The sequence below is a fragment of the Vanacampus margaritifer genome, chromosome 10, assembly GCF_051991255.1.
Source record: "Vanacampus margaritifer isolate UIUO_Vmar chromosome 10, RoL_Vmar_1.0, whole genome shotgun sequence".
NCBI classification, from domain to species: domain Eukaryota; kingdom Metazoa; phylum Chordata; class Actinopteri; order Syngnathiformes; family Syngnathidae; genus Vanacampus; species Vanacampus margaritifer.
The window spans coordinates 9,542,733-9,563,067 of NC_135441.1; the positions used below are offsets into that span (position 1 = coordinate 9,542,733).

The window sequence follows — 20,335 nt, forward strand, 5'->3', positions numbered from 1 at the left end:
CATGTCTATTTTGAACATCCTGATATATAAACAAATATGGCTCTTTGTCTATTAAATATGGTGGTGATAGGGAATTAAATGAATGGTACGGTATTTTCAACATACTTTTTACACATTGGTTTACTGAAAGTTACATTAACCCATTCACTGCCATTGACGTCTATAGACGTCAAAAATTCATTTGAACTATTTCTATTAGTTTCACATTTGTTTCCACTTTTGGAAAAAAAATGTATTGTATGTTTAGAACAGATATAAAATTTGTGATTAATCGTGAGTTAACTATTGAAGTCATGCGATTGATTACAATTTTAAAAAATGATCGTCTGACGCCCCTTATTTTTTAATAATATTTTCTTTTTTGTTTGAATACTTAATTATTTAAACTCAAGATTAATCACTAATTTTATATCTGTTCTATATGTACAATACATTTTTTCTAGGTTTTCATACTCTTGAAAAGTAGGGAAAAAAAGTGAAACTAATAGAAATAGTTCAAATGAGCCGTCAATGGCAGTGAATGAGTTAAAAGCAAGTAAAAGGGCAGGAATTACACACAGGACATTGTCAAATTGTTTCTAGGTTGAATAGGCACGTTATCTACTTTATGGAAAAGGAAAAAAAGTTAATCTGACTACATCTTTTTGAACCAGGTTTTCAGGGCACAGTGATTGTGAGTGACAGAGCGCTTCAAGCCATTTAGCGAAATAAGCGCACACTCGACTGAAGACGGAGAACAGCCGGCAGCAACATGAACACAAACGAAGCGAGAAGAAGTTTCCTAGAACTTTCTTTGAGTCAGATGTTTGCTTTCGACTTCCATTAAGTTCCCAAATTTGTTTTCCCCTCGCTAAAAGCCTTAAAGTCGAAGCTTGCCTGCCCTCATGCAGCTGTGTTGTCTTTTGGTGGTGAGATCTCAGCCTGCAGGATGCTTGAAGTGACCCACATGGAAGAAGAATGCAACGCCTGCTTGTTTGTGAAATGATTGTGGGCATATTTTCACTGTATCGGCTGAATTTGCTCCGATCCGACCTTGCTAACATCAGCAGCTCGTTAGATTCTATTTTTCAATCGACTGCCAAGATATGCTGCTCTCATCCTGCTATCCGGCATTCAACTATCAATTTGCAAACACAAACTGACTCACACATAAACTTCTACAGTCTTTTTTTTTTTTACATTCAAGTCCCAATTTTTTTTTTATCATTTTTTGCTGAGAGATCTTGTCCTTGGATGGACATTATTGTGCGTGTGTGCGTGGGTGGATGCTATTAAGACGGTGCATGTATACACATCTGTGTGCAGCACCCTGTCAAATTCAGGATATGTGAATCTGCTTAGTAAGTAAAATATGGTGCGAAGCAAATGTTGCGTCCAAACATATCCAAACAAAACTCGATTATTTCCATGCAAAATGTTTACTTGGCTCCACTGACCACTTACACATAAACACATATCGGTTTTGAGGACACTTTTTGAAAATCAGGATCAGTTGCATTGGGTTTATAATTATAAACATTCATATATACACCATATACAAGACACACACATATATATATGTATATAATACATGCAGCATTTATGCACAGTTGCACACACATTTGTCAGAAGACGATTTACAAATTAGCGCAAAATGAGATGTACTATGCATGCACTGTGTGACCGTGTGTAATTGGAGATATTTATCATATTGATGCACAGATTCATAAAGAAAATATTATTTTTGTTGACTCGCATGCATAAATCATAAATCCTTGTTTGTAACAAGTGTCCATTTGTTAAATGATGTGGGATGAACGATGAAGGCAACAACGTTTGTATTGTGACTTAATTAATGGTTGACAAACGAGTTTCTGATGTTTAATTACCAACACCATCTTTGTGGAGAGATGCATTGCTAAACATATTTATAGCTTTTAAAAGACGTACGATTTACTGGGAAAATGTTGTTGTGGTTAGAAATACTAATAAATAGTGATTTTACATTGAATTGCTACAGAGAAGGGAATGTGTTTGTGAGTGTATACATATAATGTGCAATGCTCGTACAGAAACTGTAGCATAACAATGAGCACATTTAGTGTACATTTTCCATCCATCCATTCTCCATACTGCTCATCCCATTTGACTTTGGGTGAGAGGTGGGATACAACTAGAACTGGTCATCAGCCAATCCCAGAGCAGACATAAACAAACATTTACACTCACTTTCAATTGAATTTAAAGTTTCAATTTAGATGCTCCAACTTACCTGCCATGCATGTTTTTTTTTTGGGGAATGTGGTATTAAACCAGAGGACCAGGCTAAAACCCATGGGCACAGGGAGAACATGCAAAATCCACACAGGAATTCCTGCAACCGAATTTGAACCCATGGCCTCAGAACTGTGTGTCGGCCCTGGTGCCACTCTAGTGTACATTTTGATCAAAAACGTATTTGAAAGTACACAAATATCAATTAGAATATTAACAAAATCATGCATGCAATTTGAATATGTTAAAATGGCACTACAAAGCTTCACGTCATTAAAATCCTAATTAAATGAGACAAAAGATTTTGTTTCACAAGCAGCAATGTATACCTGAATTATGAAGAGGACCGGTTACACTGAATAAGTTTACGAAACAATGAACTAGTCAATGTTTTGGAACATCAACACAAACATCAAAATGACAAGCTTGCCTCCAACACCATTTAGTATAAACATTTCTTGTAATATTATGACTGTATTCATCTTAGTTTTTCTAATTATATAAATAGATACACAGTTAAAAAAATATGCAGTGTTGTGTCTATACAAGTTAAAAAACAAAACAAAAAAACAATTCAGATTTTTGGGTGTGTGATTCGATTCAGAATCGATTTTCGATTAAGATTTGATTGACAATGATTTTTGCATCAATTTATTTTTGGAAACGTAATGAGCTACTCCAGTCTGACTCGCTAATACTAATTAGTGCTCTACTCGCGGCACTTTTATCACTCAAAAGAACGGCTCCACGCTGCAAAAAAACAACTTTTATTGGAATAACTTGATCATGACTTTTTTCTTCTACTCTCTAATGTGGCTACAACTTAACAGTGTATCAGACCGCGTGGAACCACACTGCCCCTAAGTGGCCAAATCAGGTACAACATGAACAGCGCTCCCAATAAAGGCACACACAAATAAAGGGGAGATCGTATAAAATAATTTAAAGAAAATAGGTTTTGAGACATTTAAAATTTTATTCTGAAACGTACTAAATTAGAATCGCGATTCTTATGAGAATACATTTTTTGGCACATTCCTAATGATTATATTTTGGGGGTTTTCCAGGTCCATACTGTGCTCCCCCTTAAAGGAGCCCAGTTTGGGCCTTGGTTTTTTTTCCCCTTCCTCCTCATTTTTTCCATCCAAGAAACTTGTGGCACTAATTTCCACGCTTCCCATTCCGTCTCCCATCATTGTTATTTTTGGTGTTTCTCGGACAGGTTGTGACTATAAACATAAATTCTTTGAGTGTTTTTACATGCTTGGCCAATAAATCTGATTCTGATTTACTGTATTATAAAACATGACATGATATATTATACAATCTATGGAGGAAGTGTTTGTGTACACACACACACACACACTCACATATATATATATATATATATGTATATATATATATATATATATATATATATATACACATACACATACACATACATACACACACACACACACACATGGAGAGTTGGATTTATTGCAGGAGTGTTGTATTATTATATTTCATTTGGTTTATCTGGTTTTGCCTGATCGATCAGCCATTGAGTGTATGTCACAACAGGCCAAATGTGTGCACAGTGACATATAAAAAAATAAAATAAAATAGGAGAAGCCTTGTTGGAGGCCAGCGGCAGGCAGAGTCACGCTCGACACACACATGGCGATAAATGAAAATGTCACGGCAAAGTGAAACATGGCTGTAAGGCTGCATTGTGTTGATGGTGCGCACACATTTACCATGTCCGACTTTCATGATGACTTTCATGGCTCGGCTCTTGCAGACGCCTCCCTCGCGGTTCTCCAGGCCCTCCACTGTGCCGTTGGAGGTTGCTGATGGGGAAGAGGAGAAGCGTAAGGAAAGGGAAGAAGAAAGAGAAACAAAGACACACTGCTTAATGAGCACGTCCATAACACACCGCGCTGATCAATATTAACGACAAGCACTGATTAGCTGTTCCAGCGATTAGCCATTCTCACCCTCAAACAGGTGTCAGCTCCTCTACCGTATCTCTCGTAACTCTCGTTAACACAATAAGTGAAGTCAAATGAATGGAACAACATCAGACAGTGGATGGGGAGGCAAAAGAGGAGGCCATGGTCCGACGCATGTGTGTGTGTGTGGTGGTGCTGGTGGTGGTGGTGGGGAGGGGGAGTGGGTTGTCTATTTGTAGCCGTGAGACACACCAGCCAGAGCTCCGGCACCTCCAGCTTCCCCGTTCGGGGCCACATGAGCCAAGGGCGGCTGGTAGCGCAGAGAGCTAAATGCAACAATAATATTTGTCTGCGGACATGTGTGTCCAGTTGTGCAGATTGTGAGTGTCAGCTTCTCCGTTTGTTTTTCAAGAATGTGTTCTGGTTTGACATGAGCGAGGGGCTCAGGGTCGAGGGCTGTTTATTCAATGTCACGCTCACTTCACACACCGTGACACAATTGGCTGTCTATTTTAGGGCCTATGATAATGACCTGGGGAGACGGAGTGTAGCGCTGACCTTAACACTGAGCGGCTATGCGTAAGAGGCACGGTGTGTGTGTACGTGTACGTGTGTGTGTGCCTGATATGCCTGTCGAAGCTCTCCATCTGGAATTCCCCAAATTATCTCCATCTCCACTTAGTCTGCTGTTTAGACATACTCCCTTCCCCTGAAATGGTTTCTCTTCCTTTTCGGCCTTAACCTCTCGGGACCTTTTCTTCTTCCCTCATGTCCACTTCATTTATTCTTTTTTAATTTATTTAATTTCCTTCCCTCACTAACATCTCCCTGAGGGACTTCAGACTTGTGAGGCGAGGGTGTTTAGTTAATGTTGCCATCCAGCAGTGCAGTTTGGCTCATTACAGTGAGGAATTTGGTAAAAAGTCAAAAAGTTAAGTCAAAAGTAGTCATACAGTACCTAAAGCGTGTCTTACAGAAAAGTCAGTCATTGTGTTTTTATGAGAAAAATAATGTAAAATATATATATTTTTTGAAGTTAAGAAAGCTACACACCACAAAAAATAAAAAGGTTAAGTATGCTCTCCTGCTGTCTGAGTTGGTTTTAAAATTCTAATTACATTCTAACAGCATGTTAAAATCATACGACAAAAAGTTTCAATCATTCTCAGATCACAACTAAAATAAAACTTTTTTTTCTAGTTGCATCACATGTTTGACAGAGTTCCTGTCTGGACAGACAGCAGACAGGAACAGGAAATTAAAGAGAGACACACTAAAGAGATTACACCAAAAAAATAACACTAAAAGGATTATCCGACAACTTTATATATATAGGACAGATTCATTTCATAGTTGAATCACTAATCTGTATTAAATATAAGAGGAACTCAATAAGAACAGCACCATCTACAGATTTAAATGCAGCGTCGCCACGGAATTTGCAAGACAGAACCCAAACTGTTGGATTTGCTCCATTGTTGTAACTTTTTTTCCCATGTCAATTGTCTATTAACTCATTCACTGCCATTGACGCCTATAGATGTCAAAAATTCATTTGAAATATTTCTATAATTTTACACTGTTTCCACTTTTGTTAATAAGAGTATGAAAACCTAAAAAAAGTGTTTTTTTTATTGTACATTTAGAACAGATGTGAAATTTGTGATTAATCGTGAGTTAATTATTGAAGTCATGTGATTAATTATAATTGAAATTTTTAATCACCTGCTGCGATTTAAAAAAAAAAGATCATTAAATATTAGGGGTGTCAGGCGATTAAATTTTTTTAATTGTAATTAATCGCTTGACTTGAGTAGTTAACTCGCGATTAATCACAAATTTTATATCTGTTCTAAATGTACAATAAAAAAATTCTAGGTTTTCACACTCTTGTTAACAAAAGTGGCAAAAAAATGTTAAACTAAAAGAAATAGTTCAAATGAATTTTTGACGTCTATAGCCGTCAATGGCAGTGAATGAGTTAATTAAATGTATTGGAGGATTACAGTGTCATGCTGGTATAACATCACACTATATACAGCTTTGTGGGAGCATGGCTACAAAAAAAAGCTAAAGCTATAAAAATGTTTTAGGCGGTCCCAATTCAAGCCATTGTGGGCAAAACACGATGGCCGTGAGACACCGCAAGCGGACATGATGGGCAAACATGACAAGCAGTATTTGGAATAAAAACCCAGCACGATGTTTGACTTGTCAAATACAGTAGTAAAACCTAACAGTACATAATATTAATGCACAGTACATACATTCATTGAGTGGCAATATGTGTCCCCCACCCCCCGCACTGACGCCGACTCTGGAGCCAGGCCTGGCAGTTGAGCTTTATATGAGTCTACCCTGGCCACGAACGTGCACCAAAGCTGCCTGGCGTCCATGATTCATTCGTAGTAAGGGTTAGACAGAACGTGAGAAACATGAGGGACGGGAACGTACTGAGGGAACGTACTGGCTTCTGTGGTAGACTGCAGGCTGAACTTTGAGCATCCAGGACTCGGCAGGGAGAAAACGCTCAAAACATCCGCTACGTTTCAGGCAAATGGGAATGCCTGGCTTAAACGTAGCCTAAGCTGCAGAAGGGCTTTAGGCTGGGTCCATACACCGAGCTCTCACGTGCATCATGCATCTACAAGCAGTTCAACTTGTGCTGTTTAAAATCGGGTTCAAATGGGTCTCTGCTGCTCTCAAAAAAACTAATCTAGTTGATTCATGCCTCGTCATTCTTAAGTATGATTAATGTTGACGTGTTGCCGCAATGAGTTTCAGCTTTGGAATCTGGCAAAGCGGAGGACAACTAAATAATAATACATTGATGAAATATTGTGTTACATTAGCAGATCTTACCTCAGGCTCTAAATTATGAAGTGTGCCACAACATTTAGTTATTAGTGTGGCCTGAGTATGTGGGAATTTGTGCAAATGAATGCAATATGGCCACGACACCAGCAAATCTTCTCGTGTAGGCAGCAGGGAGGCAACAGAGAATTGACAACGTAGAATGGATTGTCAAATAAGATGGGAAAAAAATACATGGAATAAAAATGCCAATGTGAACACTAAGTGATTGAAGTGTTTATGACTTTGAAAAGTAACTAACTCGAATTTACTAATCCAACCCGTATGCTGCTGAAACAAACAAAAACTGCACTTATGGTAAAAAGTGATTCAAGGTATCTGTTTATATCTTTTCCGGGGCGGAAAATGTACAGGTATATTTCCTAGTTGTAATAAAAATATAAAGTCAAGGTTACTACCCCAGTCATTGCTCCCTTAAAGTGTTTTTTTTTTATTTTGCATGTGGAATTTTTATGATTAGTTTCAAGGTCGCGCCAAGAGCATGTCAGGACAACTGTTAAAGACAGTGGAGTCTCTACACCGATTTAATGTCTTAGACATTACGCAGCCTGTAACCTTAGTCATGCATTTTCCAACCAATTTTGCATCTTTAGATTTTTTACATTTCCGGAGCCAAGTTAACCAAAAAATTAGCTCTTTGAAGAGTGAGCTCAAAGGCACTTGAATAATCACACGAGTCGAGCGTCATGCTCTGAATTTTTATATCCACTCAGGGAGAGCAAATCTTCCCAGTGTTAACTTGCGTCTGTCATCTAAATTAACTCTTCCTTCAGGCTGGCTGAACAGGTTCCAGCATTACTGATGTGGCATGATGATAGCTTTGCTCTTTGAGGCGTCTGTTTGGGCCAACAGCTGGAGGCTGGCCGGATTTATGATGAGATGATGATCACTTTATATGTTGTTTGTGTTCGGGCCATTTCAAACGTCAAATAATTCCAGGCTTTAGTCGTGCCGGCGGAAATAATAATCTGATTAACTGTGTCCAAATTTAACCGCGTTTCCTTGTGTGTTATTCCATGTGAAGCCCCCTTTTGAGTATTATACAAGATGGGAGCAGGCGACAAAAACAACTGTTGAGCACATAACGTGCATGCTCGCACTTCACGCACAAAAAAAACAGCTCACTCACTATTTAATGCTGTGTTTGTCATTACAGCTTGTCAGATATCAGCATATTTACATCGATCATGTCAAGAGTTCACCCCGGAAAAGATGATTGCCAGCCACCGCTCTCAAACACCCCAACCCGACTACACAACAAGGACACGCTGTCAGCTTTTCATTTAATCTGAAAGCCTCTCAGTCACTCCATCTCACTCCATTTTTTCCTCTCGTCTAACCCTCTGCCGCTCTTTCATTTCATCCGTGCACAGTGATGTTAATCCAAATCGGGATTTCCAGATATTAACAGTTTGTCGGTCGTGTCGTGTTTTGGAAAGAGGAAAGTGGGGAATTGGGTCTTCCTGAATCTCCACTGAGATAAAAACACAGGGGGATGAAGAGAAGAACAAAGAAAGTCCCAGCCTTCTGCTAGTGATTCAATGGCGGGTAAAAACGGATTAGTAGTGAAAGAAGTGGTCATCGCAATGAGAGAAATGTTGATGTTTAAAATAAAGCAGTCAGTTCCAAAGCTGTTTATGCAAGTATGATTTAAGGCCTTCTTTGTGGGTGTGGATGGCTGGCCGCAGAGTGACTGGTGGGAGAACAAAAGATCTACAGCTGCTGAAGTCATAAGAGAAACCAGGTGCCAAATGTCGATGATGGGAAATATCTGAAGTCACATGTCGGAGCCAAGAGACGGCCTAACGGGGGGAAACGCTGGCTTTGAACAAAGCTTTCTGTTCCAATGCTACACATACACGCATTGCTTTTGTGTCGACATGCATATAAAGTAGAGCGGAACTTCTACAGTCAAAGGCCCCTGAGGTCGTACATTTGGAATGTGTCAGCATATCGAGCGAGACCTCAGATCAGCGAGTATCAAAGGATTACCTTTACGCCTATTTTACGTTTGATAAATTTTTGTGCTTTTGCATATTCCTTGAAAAGGATCTTGTCATATCGGGTTTGAGAACAAGAAAAGTATACACCAGAAGTTATATGTAACTTTTGAAGGCCAGACCAAGCAGTGTTTTCTGGGAATGGGAAAAATTGTTAGAATACAGACAAACCATTTGGGTCAGCATATCAAACTTGCTAGCGTTCAGCCATAAAGTAAGTTTTTTTTGTCATATATATTAAAACTGTATGACTATGACGTGACAGAATCAGATTTATTGGCCAAGTATGTAGAAACCACACAAGGAATGTGTTTTCACAATCACTCCAAGAAATATGAAAAATAACAATGACCAAGTAAGAAAAATGGGAAGTCTGGCGGTTCGCTAATTAGCGTCCCAAGTTTCTTAGAAAGAAAAAGAGGGAAATGAGGAGGAGAAGAAAAACAACAGTAGAATGTTATTAAAATGATCTTTTGAAAAGTCATCCTTCCCTGGCCCTAATTTAATTGTAATTATTATTTTTGTTACAAAACTAGCCACTCAAAGATGTGATGAGGAATGTTGTCAATCATTTGCTCAAGCGAACCTCCGCTTACAGAGCCTCACGGGGACACATGCAGACTCTCGCCAAGGAGACGTTTACAGTTTTTTGGCCGCATTATTTGACTCTGGTTAGCAACAAAAGTTATAAAAAAGAAGGAGATGGACAGCTCTGTTCTTCTAATTAAAGGTAAATACAGAGTGGTAGTGTCCAAGACATTTTCATCGGATCATCGAGTAATTTGATCAGCTCTTTTATATTTTGAATTGATTGCACATTCCAAAAAATACATCATCAAACCAGTAACATTTCATATTTGGCAATACTGCCTCATGAATAAGTCATGCGAGCAATTTAGCTGCGGGTGCTTCTTTGGGCACCTTTGAGACCTGAGGGGGTGGGGAGTGAGGTTACATTCAAATCTTGCTAACAGTTTAAAAACTGCATTCTAGCTATAAAGGAGAAGTCACCCTCCCACCCCCCCACAAAAAATAAAAAAAATGATAAATTGACAATAACATGTTCGATGCAGCCCTGCTAGTGTAAATAGTCTGGTTAATATTGCGTTAGTGGGATATGAGTAGCAGCAAAATCCAGCCGTTTTTATCCATCTCAGGGGGCGGCCATTTTGCCACTTGGTGTCAAATGAAGAGGGAAGTGAAACCATTTTTTTCCCCCTTGGCAATAACTCCACTAGTCTAGATATGGTATTCTGGTTAATATTGCGAACAAAATCCAGCAGTTTTTATCCATATCAGAAGGCGGCCATTTTGCCACTTGCTGTCGACTGAAGATGACATCACAGTTGCTCAGGTCTCAGGTAACATCCAATCACAGCACAGCTTCAGAAAACAGGTGAGCTCTGATTTTGAGCCCTGAGCAACTGTGATGTCATCTTCAGTCAACAGCAAGTGGCAAAATGGCCGCCCCATGAGATGGATAAAAACGGCTGGATTTTGCTTCATAACTCATTTTCCACCAATGTAATATTAATCAGAATGTAATGTTTAGACTAGTAAAGTCACATTTAAAGTAACATGTTTTTGTCAAGAAAGGTTTAAGGTCGTCTTCCACTAAAGGTTCCACTCTAATGTGCAAAAGTCACCACAAGCTTATGACCTTTTTCATAGCAGCCATTTTGACATTAGAATGAAACAGCAGGAAAAGTACTTTGTATAAAAATGATAACAATGTTGTTAATTTGAGTTCGCTGAAAGGTTTCCTAAAACTTTTAATTGTAAGGCAATTAGTTGTTGAATTGTGTTTAAGTCTATCATTTTAGCTTTTCCATGACCAAAACAGCAAATCGAATGATGGCTTGTGGCACAGTAGTGTAAGTGAATCTCAGTTGCATGTACACAAATGCACAGTTTTCACCTGGATATTTCGGGTGGGGTGACCGCTCCCTGAGGTACTCCAAGCAGAAGAATGAGCGCAGTATGAGAGATGCTGCGCCAGCCGACCCAAATAACACCAGCTAAGGCCAGAGTGCGATGCACTGCTCTATATTTATTCTCAGGTCTGCTAAATGAGGTCACTCAGGTGGTCCTGCTGAATACATTCCCTATCTCCATCATGAATCATCTGCTGCTTATTATTCCTGTCCAGCCCAAGGGGCTCGCTTCCATACAGCGCAGTCGGCTGTGTCTGTGTGGGTACTTGTGTGTGGTGTGTACATCCACTCTTGTGAGCCTGCGTGTGCAGCATCTGCCCAAAGCAGAGAATGAGAGGATAGAGACAGCCCATGTGACAGACATAGAACAGGTTGTTTAATGAGAAAGTGGATGAGAGGTGACATTCATTGGCTACCTTTCACACAGTGCCCCCCTTTTCCCTCCCATCACTACCACTACTGCTCTGCACGGCATTCAGACTTGTGCTTCGACGAACCGAGCAGGCACCTCACAGTCACAGCAACCGCCCGTTATACTGTTGATATTTGCGAGTGGGATAGGAAATGCAGGATCTGATCACTCGCACTTAGCATAAAAGCAAAGCATAGGCCATTTCAGGCAAAGCAGGCGGCACTCACGGGTGTGGGTTGTGCATTAAAACACGGCATCACAACAGAAAATGGCCACTCCTCATATCTGCAATATTTCCATCTCATTTTTATTTACGCTCACAAAGCAAAAGAGGAGCGATGGAGGAGGAAAAAAGAGGCTATTTGCACAAATATTTCACTCATGAATGAGCACAGAGAGGGTTAGATTAGGTTTATGGGCATGATTCCAGAGATAACCCTCCCCTCTGCAGCATGCATACAAGCATGTACACACACACACATGCTCACACATACACACATGACATGACATGTTAAGAGTGGAATAGGCAGACTGGAATAATATGAAGGATATGGATGTTTGCACTTTGAACCTTTTCTAATCCCGAGTATTAGGGCAGGGCCAAAGCCTGATTACGCCTGAACGAAATGGATCTAAATAGATGTCCCAGCCTATCAGGCCTTCATTTCTTTGTCCTAGAAATAGAAATGGAAATATGCAATCAACCTACAGCCTCTTGCTCGCCGTCTCCTCTACCACAGCTTTCCAGACAGGAAAGGAAAATATATTCGACTTTTCATATCAGCTCAGATGAATTAGGAATGCGCAGCCGGACCTGTGGTTCATTATCGTGTTTCTTTTCTATAATGAATCCTGGCAGTGTCTTGAGGGGGAAAAAAATCATACTCAATACTAGGACATACAAAGCACTTTGTCATCAACAAGTATGCAACTGTTGCTTGCAAACTGCTTCAATATACAGTCAGAGTGGGCACACCTTTAAGTGGACGTCAACATTAAACATTTCTTGACAATAATATGTTATATGTGACTTCACTAGTCTCAAGCAACAACCAATCACAGCTCACCTGTTTTCTGAAGCTGCGCTATGATTGGTCGTTACCTGAGACCTGAGCAACTTTGATGTCATCTTCAGTCGACAGCAAGTGGCAAAATGGCCGCCCCCTAAAATGGATAAAAACGGCTGGATTTTGCTACTTAACTCATATTCCACTAACGCAGTATTAACCAGAATGCCATATTTAGACTACTGGGGTTGCATAAAACATATTATTGTCAAAAAAATTGGGGGGGTTGATGAAAACACAAATTAAAGCGCAAAAATTTGCAGTCTCACAAAGACAAACCTTAACTTAAAATTAGGGATATTCAATACCACTTTCTTTTTCAAACCGATACCAGTAATACTACTTAACTCTTGAGTAGTCACTGATACTGATACCAAGTACCGATACCACGGGTACTCTTGATACATTACAATTACAAAAGAAAAAAAAACAATGACAGATCATTATAAAGAAAGACCCTGTGCATTTTTCCTGAAAATCACATGAAATGAATGGCAATTTTAAATTGTTCTCATTTCGAGCTCTTGAAAGGCTGGGCATTGGCCCAATACCGATACATGGCATCAGCACTCTCCCATCCCTAATTTTGATACACAAAATATCCCCTCCCCCCAAAAAATAGACAAATATAAATGAATAAATAAATACCTACATATCCCAATATAGCATTTTTCCTTATTTTTTTATTTTTTTACCAGTACTAGTAGTCAACTCTTCAGTAGTCACCGATACTGATACCAAGTACTAATATCACAAGTATTTTTGATACCTACAATTTCAAAACACAAAAAAAACAATGACAGATCATTATAAAGAAAGCATTTGCAATGCATTTGTCCTTAAAATCACATGAAATTAACAGCAATTTTCTATTTTTCTAACTTTTAATTTCTAGCTCTTGGTCATGCAATAGGAGAAAAACCGGGCATTGGCTCAATACACCTGGTATCGGCACTTGCCCATCCCTAATTTGGATGCGTAAAAATAGACAAATACAATAAATAAATAAATAATAAAAGACCTATAGATAGCATTTTTCCTTAATTTAAAAAAAATCAATAGCCTGTTTTTATTCTTCTAATTTCAAATTCCTTGTTACTAATCAGAGTGGTCCTGGTCGTAAAATGACATCATAATTATCTACCTTAATATAAGGCCGGATATCAGTCCGATGCCCATACCTGGTATTGGTACTCGCCAATCCCTACTTAAAATACCTACCAAAAATGTGCAGCAGACACTAAAAGGAAGTATAATGTACCCATGTATGCATGCACACACACAAATCCCCACACCCGGACAAACACCACAGGCTGGCTGCCTGTGTAGCCAGAAGATCAGGAAGGACTTAAGAGCTCCTCCGGCACCGAAATTACAGGGTACCTCTAAATCCTCCCAGCAGAGAGCACTATGGGCTAGCACGGGGGTGGGAGGAGGTGCTGCGGAAGGGTGAGGGAGGGGCACGTGTGGTGAAGAGAGATGGATTGAAAGAGGAGAGCTGGGTGAGAATCGTCAGCAGAGGAGAGGAAGCTGGTGATTCCTTTTTTTTTTTTTTGCACGCCAAGTCAGGGAGGAGTGAGAGTTGATCTGTCTGAAGTGCGCTTGTGCGAGTGTGTACGCGCGTGCACGAGGCGGAGGAGGGCTGTCGGTGTGCATATGGCGGTGAGGGAAATTTGAAAAGAGGTGATGAAGTGAGGAGTTGGGAGGAGGTGAGCTTCATTTGGAAGGGAAACCAAGTGGGAGGTGATCTCTGTGTGCGTGTGCAAAACAAGTGTCTGCCAACTTGATTCTCTCACACTAACCAATTTTCATACTCTCTGACTATTGTGACTGTGTTACGCATCAGTACGTTAGGGTGTGTGTAGATGTTTAGACGGCCCTCTTCGCATTACGTGTGCACATATTCTATATATATTTTCTTCGTACTGGTTTAAGGACTTCCAGGCTGCCTATAAAAGCTTTTTAACCTCTACAGAGGGCCTGTCAGCACCTCTCAACGTGTCTGAAAGTGTATCTGTGCGTGCGTGCGTGTGTGTGTGAACACAGGCATCAGCCAGCAGACAGAGAGACTCTGCATCATTTAGCTGCGGGTGTCTTTGTGTCACCTTGTGCTGAATCCAGCAGGGAAGAGCTTTAACACCATTGCACTCTCCACTCTCCATTTCCCAACTCAGCATGCCGCAAAGCCCTCGCTCCCATTCAGCGCACAAAGCATCCGTGACACAAACACCTGAAGACATATCGCATTTGAAGTTTCCACTATGAGGGAATAAAATATGTGCACACGGCGCAGGTCGCCCGTCAGATCAGTAGGGGATAAAGGATGCAGAATAACAAGAGGACCATAGGGAGCGGAATAAGTCATCTGTCTCAAACAGGAGCAGACTGAGCCCACTCCAATATGACAGATGTGGACACACTCATCTTAGAGCACATCGCATTCTCAAGCTTTCCCCTGTGTGCCTGCTCCATCTACACACACACACACAAACACGCAGAATGAGACCTGCTCAAAATGTGCGTACATGCCTCTGAGCGGATAGCCATATAATCTGACAGGAATGCACCAAGGGGAGGGAAGATAGTGGAATTTTGATTATGGTCGATTGACACAATAAAATGGAAAAGCCTGCAGGAGGCTGTGTAGATTCTCAAACGCTTGTGCATAATATTAATGTAAGAAAGCGACAGCTGATGAAATATTCACTAATAATATCATAATCACCCTGAATGTGAGATGTAAGCCCATCGTGTCTGTGTTGCACGGAACATTTCACGATTCACCTTTACTAGCTATTTCAGCAATAATATCATCTATTGGCAGTAGCCTACGCAAGCCTCCCTAATGACAGAGTAGCTAATTGTCTCTAATGGCACTTTTCAGTACTATTCAGCTCCAGCTGCAGAAACCTCAGCATTTTTATCCACATCATGTGCAGCCTCAAACAGGGCTTTGAGGTTGCGGTAATATTTTTGTTTCATATGCGCTAATGTGTTTTGCAGTTTAAGGGCACATTAACAATGATGACAGTGGCCTAATAAAAAAAAAAAAGTGGGGGGCTTTCTATGTATTTTCCAGGTTTCACATACAGATCTGGACCTGCCAAAATGGTTGACAACACTGAAATGTTGCATGTTTGTCAGTGAACAAAAAAGTTTAGAAAGTCCTAGTAAGCACAGAGCATGAATCAGTGGTGATCCGAATGAGGATTTAAGCGGGCGTGGAAAAGCGAGTTTCAATTCCAAATTTTTTGCGCTTGGATCAAAAGGTATTATGGTTCGAACGATTTGTGTTGGCCTGTTTGGGGCAGTTCTGGGCGGAGACTCAACGTTTTCCTTCCAGCCAAGCCGAGGAGGCAACCTACTAACAGTGGCATATGCAAATTTCGCTGTGCGAATGCCCGCTCCTGATTGGTGGGCTGGTTTCATGCTTGTTCCTGGTTGGCTGCTGTCCTCAGCGTCCTTAAGCGTCAGTTTTGAATGTAGTGTTTACAAACAGCAACAGAAAAACTTCAGACCATACCTCAATGAAACTTTGTAAAACTATTGCATGTACTGTCTCTTTAATAAATAACTCAATGTGTATGATGTAGCTTTGTGGAGAGATGGCATGCGTCACATGGGCTTAAGCGATTTAATCAAGCTGTTAACACATAAATGGGTTCCTTCATCCATAACTGGATACACACGTATGTGAATAGTTAGTTAGCCAGCTAACGAAATTTAAACCAACTGGTCAGCAGTATGGTCTAAATGAAGCCGATTTTTGGCAGTGTGTCAAACCTCTGTTAATAGTGTCTATCTCACGCCGTCACACATGGCAAAGCATGAAGCACAAAAGAGAACATTTGCTGAGTTAGTTTGCTTTAGCTCAATCTATAATGAACTTGTACCTGCCGGTGTGGAGGCTTTTTTATTTTGGCTGACAGCAATAGGCGTAATAACTGACTTGGATTCTACCATTGGCCACAATGCAGAGGGAGCAGGATTCTGGTTTCAGTGAGATGTTTTAAACTATAAAAGTAGGGCTGGGTATCGATCCTATTTTCTGTTTCTAATTTCAATATTTTTCTGATTCGATTCGATTCACTTTAATCTGATATTGATTAATTATAGAGTTTATAAGTTAACAGCAGTACTGCTGTACTCTACATTTCAATACATTCAGTTTGCAAATTAGTGAATGTGAGGCTTTGTGAAGCTTTTGGGCACTCGCTGTATGATATAGATACACTGATATATACTGTAAGTGCACTCCATTTATCTTTTTAATCAAATTGGATTTTTCGTCTGTTGGACTATGACATGTTTTTTTATTTTGTTATGTTCCCACAATGTGCAAGATTCAAAATCATTCAAATGCCATTTGCTGAAGTTAACACAAATTGCAAGTGGAGCTTTTTGGTCCGAGCACAAACACTACAACTTTTCTGTGAACAATTAGATCATTTCATTATGTATTTGGCAGTTAGTGTGTCTTGTCAGGAAGCAAGAAACATTTAGGATGGTGCAGAGGTTATGCCTGCTGGCACATGCAGGCATGTTACGCAAATGTCTGACACTAATCTGCACTGCCAGCCACTAAGGTTGTTGAAAGATACATTAGTGAGTGATGTCGGGAATGAGGAGTACCATCAAAAGTTAATGTCTTTGGCATTGCCTGGAAGATCAGGACCCTCCTCAAAATAAAATACCTCAATAACCTCTGATTGTGATTCTTTTTTTTTTAATTCTTGACTATCATTCGGTTTTAATGACACAGCCCTGGTGGGAACTCACACAGTAGTACCCTTGAATACACAAAATGAACAGGTGAACAAATGCACCCTGAGTGCAGCACGCAATAAACACAAGCACAAAAATAAAAATAAAGTGAGTGCACACACACTTGCCTATGAACTCCCTTCTCAGACGGTGACATGGTTTAACTAATGGCAGTCGAAATGTTGCGTGTTCAGAGAAATAAGCAGAGGAAAAACTGGGTCACAGAGGGGGAAAAAAATGTCATTTACCTTCCAATTGGTTGGAGGCATGTTGAGGCGCAACACGCCCCCACACCCTCTCCCCCAACCAGTCCCCCCTTCACACACACACTCACTCAAGAGCAAAAGGTTAATATTGTTCATATGGGTTTTGCTGCTTACTGTTTATCTCGGTCTCAATATGTGTGCACAGGGCTTGTTTATGAGCGTGTGTAACAAATAGTAAATACAAACAGTTTCATCCTTGCTTAAGAAAATAGTCTTTCCAGTAATCTAATCATATGTCCAGTGTATTTCTTTACAACAGAAAGCAGCAAGGGAAAAGTTAGTCTTTCAACAGTCTGACATCTGACATCACCAACTTGTCATCACCGTTGGCTTCATCACTGTAAATTCTGATAAGTTCCTAAAGTCTTCCCCCTCGTGCTTCAAAGTGGCAAACACGGTTAAATTGAGCATATAATTTTACTTTCATTCTCTATTAAGCATAAAAACACACTTGTGCGGAGAAAATTGATGGCCAAGGGAAAGTATCACAGAGGGAAAAGTAAGAGAGTCTTGTAATGAAATGAAACAACTCGTAGCAGCTGCAGTAAATATTTCCAGTACAATCAAAACAGAAATCCTTGATGCAGCAAATTCAGCATGGGGGCGTATGAAAGAGAAAGACAATGCAGTCTCTTGACACTCGCATGTCACACTCTTTAGCTGGAGCCCTTTTTTTATGTCAAATGGACATTTTGGTCATCAAGTGCTGCTTTTCAAGTGAGCATATGCACTCCTTTTATTATGAAGCTCCTACAGTGAAGTGAAGTGCTCCTTTTTACATGGGGATATTAGCACACCTCGTAAAATAAATCCAAAGTGACCCTTCGCCACGTATTATGAGTTTGCAGTTTCACTGGAGAATGATTTTTCCTCCTTAGATTATTTGACTTTAAGGAGACAAAGGTATGCAAGCTCAGAAATCCGAAGAAGAATAAAAGAGGAGTAAAAAGGTGTCATAGATTTTAAACATTCCCTTTCAGACACCGGAGATGCTTGAGACCAAGTATTCGGCGAGGAATCACTGATTTATATGGCGATACAGATGTTTATCGTCTTTTTTAGCGCGCAGATCAGTGAGAGGAGGATGAGATGACAAGCTGCAGGCGACAGGTTCTTATTGCAGCATGAATAAATCCGGGCCTTCATCTTTTACGATGCCTTCCTGTCGAATGGAAAACCCTTATTTTCCTTATGACAACCGTTCATTACAGGCGCTTATGGCAGGTGGCTGACATCTCTCGACTGTGACCAATCGTGGCATGTGAGGTATGAAAAACTATTAGGTGAGGAGATGTTGATTATATTGAAGATCAAAAAAAATATCCCCTGCCTGGTTTGAAACCCCTCATTAGCTCACTTTTAACAGATTTCAGAATGTGCTGTACATGTGTTACTCTATTTACCTTGTTTGTAATGTTTTTGAATAAATGCTAATAAATGAATAAATGGCCAGCTAGCTAGCTACCTGACTGGCTAGCTATCCATCCAACCATCTAGCTAGCCATCCATCCATCCATCTAATATCTATCTAATATCTATCCATCTATCTAATATCTATCCATCCATCTATCTATCCATCTATCCGTCCAATATCTATCCATCCAACTATCATCTGTCCATCTATCTATCTGTCTGTCTGTCCATCTGTCCGTCCATCTATATAATCCATCCATCCATCTAGCCATCTGTATGCACAATATTTTTTTTAGGCTATCCGCTTCTTTTGCCTTGATTAATTATTTTATTAACCTCTTTTTAAAAGCTCTAATTGTTGTTTTCTACAACAACAAACTACACATTTGTGAGCTGTGTTCTGTTGTCTGGTTATGTAATCAGCAGATACATGCAGACAAAAGGTCTCCTGGTGAGCTTGTTCCCAGCAGGAGGCTAACTGAAGTTTTGCTCTTTGGGCCTCATTTGCAGTGATAATCACACGAGGTGAACGCTAGTTCACTCAGTAAATCCCACCAGATGATAAAACTGATCCTCTTTGCCTTTTGTCCAGTCTTTGTTGTCGTCAAAATAAAAGGTGGTTTAGGATTCTGGACTCCAAAAAGAAGTTACCCTCCTCCAATCTAAAGGTCCACGAGCCACAAATCAGCCAATTGTGCTGATAAAAGGAGCAGTGGAAAGGATCGGAATGTGATGGGAGATAGTAGTGACATGTCAAAGGCCACAAGGCTCCAAAAATCTATCGTGCTAAAGAGCTCATCTGTGAGCAATACCGCAGCAGCAAGACTCCCCACACCCCCCACTATGAATGATAAAGAGAGCTGAAGAGCTGGAACACATTAACAAAGAGACAAAGACAAAATAGCCACACTCGCCACAAGTGCTTATGCGTGTAAAAAAATAATGCAGTTGTGTGTGCATTTATGCAAATGCACTTGGATGTCAGTGTATGTGTGTGCGTATGAGTCATCTGTGTGCACTGCTCCAAGACTGTGTCTGTTCATGGACCGAGGAGAAGGGTGCTTCATCGTCACTGACCTTTTCAGGCTGAATTATGACAAGCGAGTTGGGCCATCCTTGCCGCAATAACACACGTCAAGGATGGCACACAAACATACAAGTAAACAACAACACACACTGCAGGCCATCGCAAGTAGTGGATACAAAACAGGCCAGGGGAGGTAGCAAAATATTGAGCTACCGGGACACAAACATGAAGTGCAAATGAAAGACGACAGGAGTGGAAGAAATAGTTATTTCGTAGGTGCATTGCGAGTCTTGAGTAGTCACCGATATCAATAACAAGTAACGATACCACTTGTCCTTTAGTTACATAAAATCAACCCCACACCCCTCAAAAAAACAATGACATATACTTT

At 40.2% G+C, this 20,335-nt stretch overlaps 1 protein-coding gene across 1 annotated transcript in view; it reads right to left on the reverse strand.

Annotated features, from left to right (window-relative positions):
- efnb1 (ephrin-B1) overlaps positions 1–20,335 on the reverse strand; it is an 84,807-nt gene that overhangs the window by 14,244 nt on the left and 50,228 nt on the right. The window contains exon 3 of the mRNA XM_077577920.1: positions 3,993–4,085. Within this exon, the coding sequence (XP_077434046.1) occupies positions 3,993–4,085 (93 nt within the window). The remainder of the gene's footprint in view (positions 1–3,992; positions 4,086–20,335) is intronic.